General features: G+C 41.0%; 1 protein-coding gene across 1 annotated transcript in view; it reads left to right on the forward strand.

Moving 5' to 3' along the window:
- The first annotated feature begins 9867 nt into the window (after window positions 1-9867).
- The window catches only part of LOC115578745 (protein MTSS 1-like), a 14234-nt gene continuing 10728 nt past the window's right edge, over window positions 9868-13373 (forward strand). The window contains exon 1 of the mRNA XM_030411867.1: window positions 9868-10279. Within this exon, the coding sequence (XP_030267727.1) occupies window positions 10208-10279 (72 nt within the window). The 5' untranslated portion in view covers window positions 9868-10207. The remainder of the gene's footprint in view (window positions 10280-13373) is intronic.

Here is a 13373-nt window from a genome sequence, read left to right on the forward strand (position 1 = left end):
TTCCCTGTCTCTGAAGGTCATTTGAAACCACTGAGTAACATGCTGCAGTACAATGTACTTAAACATGTGCTACTATGTGTTTTGTCTTGGGATAAGAATGTTAACATTGAAATGGTAGCTCCATTGTCGTTTCAATAGACAAAACCAGGACTTTACTGGGAAACTCTATTGCATTGATTCTAATGTCCTGTCTTGGTAGTTGGCTCGTGAGGAGGTAAATCACAAAGCATGAGTTTGGAGTTAGACTTTGAAAGAATTGCAATGCCTCTTTTAATGATTTGACTTGAATACCGTAATGTTCCAATCTTGCTCATTTGTAAACCGCCACTTGAAAATTTTCTACAAAAAGCAGAAACATGGCAGTCTTGATTCTTCCCATCCAGCTGCAGAAAGGACATTCAAAATGGAACTAAAACTGACTGGCGATTGAGGCAGTTTGCCAAGCAGGTGGTCGCACTCAGGATAATTACAGAGGACGGGCATCAAGAGTCAAGACTGAGTCTGCTGAATCTCTGCCATGATCTGAAATTCACAGCCGTGGGCGGCTCAGTTCAGCAAATGGCTGCTTGTTATCACAATAAAGATGTTCGACTCAAAGGCTTTCTACACTACTTGTGTTGGATGCCAGGTTTGACATTTATAAACTGGCTCATTGAGCAGGACACTGTGCTGGAAAAGGAGCCAAAATAGCAGAGTGACACTAAAGTGCTGCAAAACAATGTATTTGAATTTTGAGAAATTTGACCCCTAAAATCTGTTAACCAGTTTATTTCGATGGTTGAAGGGGTGTTCAAAATTTAAATCAGCTGCTGTGCTCAATTGGCAGCAAAGACTGTCTCACCCCTAATGTGTATGACTGGGTACTGTGGCTACATCCAAGGACCAAATTAAAATGTCAAATTCAGACTTTAATTTTTGTATCATTAGAGCCCAAGGACTATCAGTGCAGGGACCCTATTGTTTCTGTAAGTTCAAAATGTGCATAAAGTAAAGCCACAAGCTGCACACGTACACTTTTTCCTTTGCTCTGATCACAAAACATGTACATAAAGTTCAGAAAGCATATTTAGGCTTTGCTTGAATTGGCTGAAACCAAATGGGTGAAGTGGGGGGAAAAAAGCAATCAGAGAAAAATCTGACAGTGGTGCAAGCTGAGGCAGAACCTGTAAACTCTCTAGACTAAAAATCTTTTTGGTTTAATTCCAGGTCCAGTTTTCTTTTTATACTCTTAAGTAATCAGTTTTTAAAACATTTCCTCAAGATTTAAATATCTTCAAAAAAAATCTCACCTGAGGCGAGTTTACTGTTATACAGCAGCACCATTCAGACACAAGGTAATTCTAACTGCTTTACATAAATATACATCACAAATAAAATCTGTATTCTTAATTCAGTTTGTGAATACAGCAATTTATTTGTCTTCAGCAATTAAAAAAATATTTTAAACTGTAATTACGTTTTTAATTTGAACTATTTATCGATGGGTTAATATTTTCATCTATAATTTCTCATTTTAATACGTATCAAATAATGATACATTTATCATAATATTGAAAACATTGTAATTTACTACTACTACTTAGTAGTACTACTTTTTACTTTTAATAATGCCTATATTTATTGAACAGTTAGTACAGTTCAGACCACTTTATTTATCCCAAATGGGCAACACATTTGTCTCTTTTTCAAACATAAAAAAAGATAAAATCATTACAACAATCATTCATTCTGTCCGAAAACAATTTAAGAGGCAAATGGGTACGTCATAAATAAATAAATGAACTAGTAAATAAATAAATAGGTCAAATTCTTCTAAAATTAGTTGGATCGGTGTTTAGTTAAATGCTTGATTACTGTTTTCTGTGACCCTTGTGGTCTGTCTGTGAAAGAGAGAGGGACAAAATGGCCGACAGCCATGGACATTAGACTGACCCTCAGTCGTACTCATTAACTACAAAATACTTACTTATTAAAAACAAAGATGGGGAACATTAATATTTGACAAGAGTTTCTGTCTTGATGAATGAAAGAATGTTTGTGAGTTTGCTTAATTAAAGAAAAAACCTCCTGCTCGTGTTAAAAACACCAAAACTCTTATTGCCAAAATGTTCCATTGTGAGTTACAGGAGATTCTGAATGAATTGATGTGGATTGGGAACGATGGAGGAATGACAGCGAGTTAAGAAAACTGGTTCTGTTTGTTCTCCTGCAGACATTAAGTTTGGAATTTAACACAGAACTTCTGATGGTCGGTGGAGCTCTTGTGTCTGAAATCTGTACAGCCGAGAGTGTGAGTCTGTTTGAGCAGCACAACATTTCCTACTGATCTGATAGAAAACATTTGACAACACCAGGCTTGTGAAATCAGTTTGACTCATTTATTGCTTCATCGCAGGCGGACAGAAACCAAAGATAATCACACTTTCCCTTCAGGCTCCTGTGGCGGCTCGTCTCCATTGTTTGGCTCGTCTTGTTTGTCTTGGTGATTCGTCCTTTCAACCGTCCATCACCTGCAAGATGAGAAAGAAGAGCAGTGGTAGTTTCACGTCTCTTTGTGCAGGTTTTATGTATTTGTGGAAGTTTTTAGTGAATTTGTGGAGGTTTGTAGAGATTTTGTGTGTCATTGTGGAGGTGTTTGTGTATTTGTGGAAGTTTTTTAGTGAATTTGTGGAGGTTTTGTGTGTCATTGTGAAGATTTTGAGTCTCTTTGTGGAGATTGTATTTCATTGTGGAGGTTTTGTGTATATTTATGGAAGTTTTTTGTGAAGTTTTGTGGAGGTTTTTTGGAAAGTTTTGTGCTGTTTTTGTGTGTATTTATGGTGTATTTATGTGTGTCATTGTGAAGATTTTTAGTCTTTTTGTGGAGGTTTTGAGTGTATTGTTAAAAAGTATTGAACATGTGTTTACACTGAGAGCCACAACATTAGAACCAGTGACAGGTGAAATAAAAACATTCATCATTGTGTTCCAATGCCATGTTCGGCTGTGAAACCATGAGTCCTAGCATTCATGTGGATGTCTCTTTGTCAAACACCAGTCACCCAAACACAGCTGCAGACAGAGTACACCCCCTCATGGCAGAAGCACTCCTTGATGGCAGTGCCCCCCCAGCAGGACAACGCACCTGCAACGCTGCAAAAACTGCTCAGGAACGACCGAGGAACGTGGGAAAGAGATCAAGGTGTCAACCTGGCCTCCAGATTCTCCAGATCTCAATCCAACTGAGCTTCCACTGGATGCAGTCTGAGCCAAGAACGATCCACGGGGGCCCCAACATGGATGGGAGTTGGTTCTGGCGCATCCCATGGAGCCCATGGTGTAAATATACATGTTAAATACTTTTCATATTTTGCATAAATTGAGTTTTTAACTATATTATTCATACTTTCACTACACTTTGTCTAACAGCTTTAGTTACTAGTTACTTTGCAGATTTATATAACCAACATTAAATATTCGCTGATCGAACATGATGTATTATTACAGATTAAGCTACACAGCATTAAAAGCAGAAAGTTGAGACCTTAGAGAGGAAATGTGAGACAAGTCAGTGTCCTGCATTATGGAGGACAATTATTAATCAATCAATTAATTGCATGATGTTGGTATACTCATAAAGCAATTCTGTAGAAAAACAGCTTATTTTTGAGTCTCAATCTCAGGTCGTCAAATAACGCACTTTGTGGGCTATTAACAGGACTCCTAGGGAGTCTAGTTGTTAACAGTGAGAAGACTTGTATTTTCATATACATTTCATTTCAAGATATATTTTTTGTGTATCTTTTTGTGTTTATCCCGTAGCTGTAAAAACAGTCCTTGAATCCTGTGGGTTTTGAGGTGGGGCCTAAGTCTGCTCTGGTTGGTCAGTTCACACAAGCCTGACCACTAACAACTGAATTGCTGCCGCTGAACTTTTGTGCCTTGAACTCTACAGTGGTGAACTGGTTGTCGTAGCTTACTGCACTCAACATTGTTTAGCTAACACTGTTAGCCTGAAAAGCTTTATACCACGATGTTTCTCCAGCAAAAGAACAACTTCCAAGGCTTCATAAAGCTTATCAAGTACTCAGTGAACGCACAGTTGCGTGCTCGAGTGGAGATGTACCTGAACTGAAAACAAACCTTCAATACACTCACAGGGACGCAGACAAAGGGTGGCAGAATCCTGCAGAGGAAAATTAGGACAACAAGGTACAATAAGTCTTTTGTGCCTACAGCAATTAGACTGTGCAACATTAGACAAAACAATTCCTAAGTATTTTAAACTATTTCAAATTAACATTCAATTATTTTATTTATTCACACATGCCTGTCATGTCTTTTCATGTTCTTGTTATTTGGTCTGTCCTGTTGTTGTTTGTAATGTGCAATGGTAACCACATGAGTTTCCCACTTGTGGGATAATAAAGTTTACCTTGACCTTGACCTTGACAAACTAACAACCGCTCAAGCTGTTTGTATCTATCAGTTCTCTGCACTTCTGCCATGAACATGAACATGACAACAACTGCTTCCAAACAAAAACGTCACCACAGCACAATCAGATCCTTATTAGTGGTCTGCTGGGCATGGAGGCCGAGGGCCCTGTAACAGCTTTGTAATGATCTCTGCATGGTGTTATCAAGCAGGATGCTGTTGCACACAGTTGCAAAGAAAATTAATTCCTGCAATTGTTTTCATTTTGTTTTATCACAGAGGTTCAACATTATCTTCAAGAAAAGGCATTGTGTCCATGCTCACTGACCTCGCAAGTGAGATCGTCATGGACAGATGAGGGCAGAGACCTGAACTGGTTTGTTGGCGTCAGGCTAGCTTCTACCGTGGCCCTGAGCATGTCCCTAGCCAGGCACGAGGTCCGAACTAAACACGCACACTTTGTGCACGCTTCTACCAACCATAGGTGTGTAACAACAGGGGCCTGTAAGTTGGCGGGATCGCACAAGGGCTCGTAGGATATGTTATTACCAATACCAGCAGCTACCAGCAAGGCCTGACTACTGCCATTCATGGAAAACACACCTTACAGCTCTGATGGACAGCACATTACAGGTCAAGTTAACCTGTAACTTACAATGATAACACCAGGTTTGCCTGGCAGACCACTAACAACTGATTTGCTGTTACTGAACTCTTGTCCCTAGAAAGCTCTTTACCACAGGAACTCCAAAACAAAACGTCTCCACTCAGTTCTGCGGTGTTGTAGCTCTCAATCCGCTGCACTCCTACCATGAATAAGAATGCCAATGTTAACACCAGGCTCTGCTCAACATAGTTTATACACTCAGGAGGACGTAGACAGACAAACAACCGCTCAAGAGAAACCTTACACAGACCACCAGAAATTATCATGTCTCCAGTCATTCTGCTGGTGTTTGTAGCTCAGTTTGCAGCACCTCTACCATGAATGAGACCACAAGAACTGCTTCTAAACCAAAACCACCGCACAATTGCACGTCAGAAACTGAATACGATCCTTATTAGTGGCCTGCTGGGTGAATAGGCCGAGGCTAATGCTAATGTTGAATCTACATAAATGAAGCTGTCCATTAAAATGTATAAGTCCCAGCTCAAAACCCACAGGGTTCAAAGGAAGTAGAACTATTTTAAACAGGTTTTGTTTTACTGAGAGGACATGTAAACAAGTCTGGTTAAAGTGCCTAAATGCATTTATTTGATCTAATTCATAAAGTATTTAACATGTGTATACACAGAGAACCACAACATTAGAACCAGTGGCAGGTGAAATAAGTAACATGGATCATTGTGTTCCAATGCCATGTTCGGCTGTGAACACCATGAGTCCTAGCATCCATGTGGATAACTCTTTGTCAAACACCAGTCACCCAAACACAGCTGCAGACCGAGTACACCAGCAGCACTCCTTGATGGCAGTGCCCCCCCAGCAGGACAACACACCTGCAACACTGCAAAAACTGCTCAGGAAAGACCCGAGGAACGTGGGAAAGAGCTCAAGGTGCCAACCTGGCCTCCAGATTCCCCAGATCTCAATCCAACTGAGCTTCCACTGGATGCAGTCTGAGCCAAGAACAATCCACGGGGGCCCCAACATGGATGGGAGTTGGCTTTGGCGCATCCCATAGATGCTCAACTAAGGTTCCCTGGGGTTCAGAGCTGGGAGAGCATCCTATTTTAAAGTGGATTCAGGTTGCGCCAAGGAGAATAATATCATATATTTATGACAAATTACTTTCACAACAGTACTCACCCACATCAGGAATGAAAGCTTGGATTAGAGACAGAGTTGATCGAAATTTGGAATTACTGACTGAGGCTAAGCTACCGATGGATCCCTATGTACATTTGCTAAATGATGACACTGGCCTGGACATTGGGAGAAACTCTAGGAAGATTTGGCTTGCAGGCTTGACTGCAGCTAAGAAGATGTTAGCACAACGCTGGAAACCGCCCCACGATATTTCTCTCACACATTGGCTTCACAGCTTTTTGGACATCTCTTACCTGGAACTATCCTCGGCACGAATCAACAACGCAAGACTAAATACTATGACAATGTGGAAAAACGTGATCAGTATCCTGGAGGATCTTCTTCATAAATGAGCCAGTTTATCTGTTTGGTGGTGTTTAAAAAATGTCAGTTATTGTTGAGTGGAGCGAATGGGGAAAGGGTGGAGTTGGGTGGGGGGGGGGAATTGTAAAATGAAGCTACGACAAAGTGATGTCATTGTATGTTTCATATATTCTGCAATGTTGTCGTAATAGAAAATGAATGACAAAAAAAAAACATGATGACTACATGCGTATGTCCAAGAAAAAAAAGAAAATGTAATCAGATTAAAGACACATTTGGCAAAAAGGGGATTTCTTACAGGATTATAATAATTTCATAATAAAGAATGATATAGCAGTCTGTAACCATGTGCATGACATCACTTCTTGAGTCTCACATCACTGTAAAATCTACTATCATCTGATTTAATAAATGTGTTTTTTAAAGGTAAACCAAATGTATTCAGTCCTGAGAACATTTAGTGCTTTATACACGACTAATATGATTTTAAAGTCTGTCTTTTGACACACAGGGAGTCAGTGCAGTGATTTCAATAACACATTAAACCAGAACTGAGTCAAACACACTGAATACATTCTGTGCACACAGACATGAATACACCTGTACTGAGCAGGTAACTGGACACATAAAGCAGATACATACAGAACAGTTTACCGACCGTGTTCGTGTCCTCAGAGAAGAGCCGCTCCAAACAGAGTGACGATCTGTCTCAGCCATTAATATACACATCAAGGGTTTTGGAGGGAAATGCGCTAACTTCACGCGGGAAACGAGCGAGACCGCCCCTTTCGGCGTGCACCACCTGGATTTATCAGAAAATCTGTGGGTGTGACTTATTTTGCGTGGTTTAGGTTGATCCTACAGAGAAACGTTGAGCTTTTCAGCTCAGTCGGTAAACCAGGTGTCCCATCATCAGAAAGTGTCTTTTCACCCTGGGTTCGAGTCCCACCATAGGTAAACAACTGTTAATAGGATTATAAATGGTCACTTTTAATATTGATTGAAAAGGGATCTTGTTAATTCACAAACATCATATGTGTGTATTTTTCCTGTCTCCCCTGTCCACTTTGTCTTCTCCCAGGTAAGGCCCGACGACATCAACCAGAAGGTCAGAGAAGAACCATAAGAAGGTCCACAATGACACAACACTGGTTCTGTAGATTCACACGTCTCTGTTTGTTGGTTAGAACATGATCTGTTGCCTGGTGTCGCCTGATTAAAGCCCACACCTCATCTTTTAAATCTTTTAATTTAGCACTACAATCAATTTTGCAGATTTGCAGATCCTTCATTTCACTTCCTCTTGTTCTCCTCCTGACTTGTTGATAACTTGAGACCACACCTCCTCCAGGGATGTCACAGCAGACATTCAGGATCTCTGACCAGCTCATTATCACTCTGTAGACGCCTTCATGCTCCTTTCAAACCACTGCAGCTGCTGATGAAACTGAGGCGCTGATGTTTTTCCACTTCATGCTGTTTTTCACTGACGTCGATGTGCAGACTCATAATCTCACGATGAGACTCATAAACTCCCCTCTGAACCTGACTGAACATGCTGTAAATCACAAGTCTGCAGCTCCTCGTCTTGTTGCTTTCCTCCCACTTCTTCAGTGTCTTTTTTTCTCCCCCTCTCTCTGATAGCTGTTATTAGTTCAGTCTTCTCCTGCTTTTGGGGAGATAATAACACAGAGCGCCGCTTTCTGTGCATTGACTTTCAGTGTGTGTGTGTGTTGTTGCTCCCTGTCATTAAGCAGCGAGTCTGTGTGGTTAAAATGACACAGCTTTGACTGTTTGAAGCTCTGCCAGCTTCACCATCTGATCCCAGATCTGCCTTCAAGAGAGCCGGTCAGCCCTTCTGGCTTCAGTCCAGCTTCCAAAAATTCAGTTTAGAGCCAGAAGTCTGCAGGTTTTCCCTCCCGGCTGCTGTGCAGGGACACCAACTGTAGGAGCATCTTGTCTCTGTCGTTCATTGTGATGCTGTGCAGCTGTGGATGCAAATCTGCAGAATGACACCGAGCTAAGAGAGTATTTGTCGTACGAACTCTTTGGTAATAATTGGCTATAAATGTGATTAAATTAAATCAGAGAAGGTTTCCCTCAGGACACAACCGGAGCGTCACTGACTGAGCTTCACCACTAGGTGTCCTCCAACCTACACGAAGGTCAGCAGTGACAGTTCATGTTGAGGATCACATGAATACTGAAGCTGAAATCACCACAATGACACAGACAAAAACACATTTACAGGACTAATGCACATATTTTCCCAACTGTGTGAGAATAAAAACCTCAGCAGTAAATACCAGAGAGGTTAAAGGTTGAGGTTTTGACAGCTACAACAGGAAAATACTGTTTAAACATCTCTGCATGAGTATTTATAATATAATGTTATATGTAATAATGTATTATCTCAAAGTATTTCTTTCAACTCTGCCTTTAACATGTTGTTTTGCAAATTAACCGTCTGTCCTGTTTGAAACTGTCCTGAAATTTCCATTTTCATTCTTCATGTCCTTTTCTTTATTCCTCCTCTTCAACTTTTTCATCTTTATCAGGCAGTTCAGAGGAATATTCACTAGGTGGCGACGCAGTTTTAGATATCTGAGTCATGAGCGGGTTTATAAAGCCCTTCAATGTAAAACTGAGGCAGGAGGATTTATATGAATCACCAAGACATTAACTACATGCAGACATAAAACACATATTTAATTTCTTTAATTTCTTCCATTTGAATTTTTTAAGCTATTCTAACTGTAACTCTGAGATATAACAAGAAACACATCAAACACCATTTTACAGATCAGTGTTATGATTTATTTTTACCTCTTGTGTATTTTATCTATTTTAAAATGTACAATCAGTGAAATTCTTAGTTAAGTCTTCAGTATGACACCTTTACTTGTATTTACAGGTTTACATTACATTTGATGATTTAAACAGACATTTGTGATCATAAGTTCTCTTTTTTACTATGAATACATGAGGCTTTTTTCATCCACTTCCTTTATTTAACAACCTGTTTCTATTTTTACTGTTATTCTATTTTTTATTTTTATGTTTTACATCAATGAATAACATTTAATTTTAAGATTTTCAGCACAGATGAGTCTTTTTCTTCATCCCCTTTATTTTACAGCATGTTTCTATTTTTATTTTAATTTTATTTTCTATTTTACATCATTGAATATAATTTTATTTTGACTGTTGTGTTGATTGTATGACTCGTCCTCTACATTGCTTCTATTTTATTTAACTTCATTAATAAAAATCAGCTGGGGGCGGGGCCACCAGACGCGCGCTCCCGCCTCTCCCGGCGCGCCCCCGCCCTCCCTGATCAGCGCAGCGCAGCTCCGTGTCGGTGAAGTTCTCCTGCCGCCTCCTGCTGTCACTCCGCGTCTCTCCGCTCCAACATGGATTTACCCGCTCTGAGAGGAGACTGACCGCCGGCTCCTGCTGCTGCTCCTGCCCGCCTCCAGCACTCCTTCAGCCGGGGAAACCCTGCAGCTCGAGTCCGAGCGTCCGAACCAACACCGAGCATTTTTTTTCTTTTCTTCTTCTTCTTCTTCTTCTTCATTTATTTCTTTGCTGCTGCCTCATTTATGGATCTCAGGGGCTCCGAGTGACTGCCTGTGATACCCGAGGACACCGCTGAAGATGGAGACAGTGATGGAGAGGGAGTGCAGCGCGCTGGGGGGGCTCTTCCAGACCGTCATAGGAGACATGAAGGTAACATGATCACCATGATGATCAGAAATCAGATTCAGATCAGTGTGAGGGCCCCTGGGAGAGAAGGGCCCCTCTGTGCGTCCTGTTGCATCAGAGCAGGAAACAGACATTTTCTCCTGGTTTCAGGCGTCATCAGCATTAATTTGCTAATTATCAAGGAGGGGGGAGGAGAGGGGAGAGGGGAGAGGGGGGAGGAGGTGGGTGTGTTCAGGCTCTGCTGTCTGCAGCTTCCTCCAAAAAAAAAAAAAATAAATAAAAAGCTTGCAGTGTGTAAAGCTGCTTCATCCTGCTGCAGATTAAAACGTCAGTGACAAAGGATCCACTGACTCTCCATTCAGAACCTGCTTTAAAAAACTGCCAATTTAAGAGGAAAGACAAGATTTTGTGCCGCAAATGACAAAATAACTTGTAGGAACATAAATAATTAATTAGATTAATACAGACACGTCTCTTCTGTGCGTTAATGAGATTGTTCAGGAAATGACATCAGAGCTGAATCACTAATTGATCGATGAATTGATCAACAGAAACGTGACCTACATTCAGCCTCTAAACTGAAATGATCTGATGCTGTTCTTCATCTTACATGGAAGCAAATTGAAATGATTGAAAATGATCGTTAGCTGTGACCCTGAATGTACAGAAGCAGAGAGCTGCCCTGCTTATTATTCTTTATTTCATATTTTTATCATATTTCACAGGATTTGTAATTTTTATGGATTTTGTGATAGAGAACCTGGTTTAAAAACTTGCATATTTAAAGAAAAGCCAACGTTTTGTGCTGCAACTGAACAGGAACTTGTACATTTATAAACATGATCTAGTCAAATACCAACAGACACCTTTCTGTTGCACATAGATGAGGTTTCAGAGGAGGAGGAGAGCTGAAACACTAATTGATTGATCAGTTGATGAAGAGAAAACTTGACCTACATCCGGCGTTCTTCATCTTACAGGACGACTGACTGAATATTTTCATTTTAAGGGATTTTGATGGATGTTAGTCAATAATCTCAGACGTTAACTTTAACTGATGAACAGAGAAGATGATCGCTGAATAAATAATAATTGGTAGCGATCCTGAAGGTATGGCAGGCGAGAACTTAAAGGGGCATTACGTCACTGAATCTTGTGTTGGTGCCGGACTTTGGTGACAGATGTGCGAGTTGGTGGTCGTCTGCAGTCTTTGTGGTGCGTTCAAGTGCAGCTGAAGACACAAACTTTGATGTCCTTTTGAGTCGTCAGTGGACTTTGTTTTTTATTGATTTCTTCTCGTCTACAGATTTGCTCGTAAGTTTATGTCGAGGGTGAACGTTGGATGTTTGGCTGCAGTGTCCTCACAAGTAGCTAGAAGTGTGTGTGTGTGTGTGTGTGTGTGTGTGTGTGTGTGTGTTGTCGGGGGAGGGGCATCATGCAGCCACACACACACACACACACACACACACACCTGTTTCCGCAGTGACGTAATAACAGACAGGTGGTTCCTAACAGGTGTAGTGTGGCTGCTTCACAAAGGGAGGTCTGGGAAAGCTGCCACGCCCTCGTCCTCCTCTCTTCCTCTTCTTTCTATTCCTGTCTTCCACCTCCTCCTCCTGTCGTCCTGTTTTCTCCCAGCAGCCTCGCCTCCTCCTCCTCTTCTTCCTCTCCCTCATGTCACCTGCTCCATCTTGTCCTCCTCCTCTCTTTCCCTCCCTCGCCCTCATTTTCTCGCTCTCCTCTCAGTATTTCCAACTTCCTGCTTCGATACTGTTCCTCCTCCTTCTTTCTCCTCCTCTTCCTCTTTGAATCAAAGTCTTCATCACTCATGCATCTGCTCAGTCAGACAGGTTTCCCTCGGCGTGTGGGTGGAGGGAGCTCCTCTCATCAGGTTTTGTCTTTGTGTTGATGTTTTCCTGCTGTATCTTCAGGTGACGGACTCCTTATTTCATCTTTCTGCTTAATTAAAGGAAAAAACAACGAGACATTTTACAACCGCTGCGTTAATGAAGACAAGTCGTGATGCCGTCTGGCTGTCATTAATAATGAAAAGCATAGAAGAAGTGACTACAGGTTTAAGGTGCCAACAGCCAGCGGGGGGTGACTCCACTGGTTTCAAAAAGAAATCTGATTGTATAGAAGCATATGAGCAAATGACGCAACTTCAAACTCACCTTACATCAGACTATAAAAGACCTAAACGTTACGGTCTGTTTCTTTGTTGAGGGTCAGATCGACCTCGCCTTCAGTGTCGTACATCCACGCGCTCGTCTTTTCTCCTCGCTGTTTGTCGTCCTCACATCATTGTGCCGCTTAAATCTAAGCCGACACATTACTGTTGATCTGTTTAAGTGGAACCGATCTGAATGTTTTTCCCCTCCGGAGGAGGAACCGGCTCATCCTCTCTTCTGCTGTGAGCTGTGTTTGTCTCCGGGTGAACTGAAGGTTTTACTGTCGCTGCTGTTAAATTTTTACTTTAAACAGTATATCCTCATCACGTGTCGTCAGAGTCCAAAGTGACATCTTCAAATATCTTGTTTTATCAGAACAACAGTTAAGAACCAAACAATACTGAATTTATAATCATTTAAAAAAGCAAAATGCTCCATGTGAGAGTCTGGAACCAGAGGAAGGTCGTATATTCATCAAACCTGTTGGCATTTAATTTTTGGATAATAGACTATTTAGTTAATCCGCTAATTATTCCAGCATTAGGTAGATAATTGATGATTTAGAAGCTTAGAATATACTCTCTGTTTCCACAGAACCACAGACGTACAGAGGTGTTAAAAGTCTTCACATCCTCTCCTCAGATACTCGTCTACAAACAGACTCTGGTAAAAGCAGAAGTACTGATTGACAGCTTCTTTACTCCTGTAAAAGTAGAAGTACTGATTGACAGCTTCTTTACTCCTGTAAAAGTAGAAGTACTGATTGACAGCTTCTTTACTCCTGTAAAAGTAGAAGTACTGATAGACAGCTTCTTTACTCCTGTAAAAGTAGAAGTACTGATTGACAGCTTCTTTACTCCTGTAAAAGTAGAAGTACTGATAGACAGCTTCTTTACTCCTGTAAAAGTAGAAGTACTGATTGACAGCTTCTTTACTCCTGTAAAAGT

The sequence above is a fragment of the Sparus aurata genome, chromosome 3, assembly GCF_900880675.1.
Source record: "Sparus aurata chromosome 3, fSpaAur1.1, whole genome shotgun sequence".
Classification (NCBI taxonomy): domain Eukaryota; kingdom Metazoa; phylum Chordata; class Actinopteri; order Spariformes; family Sparidae; genus Sparus; species Sparus aurata.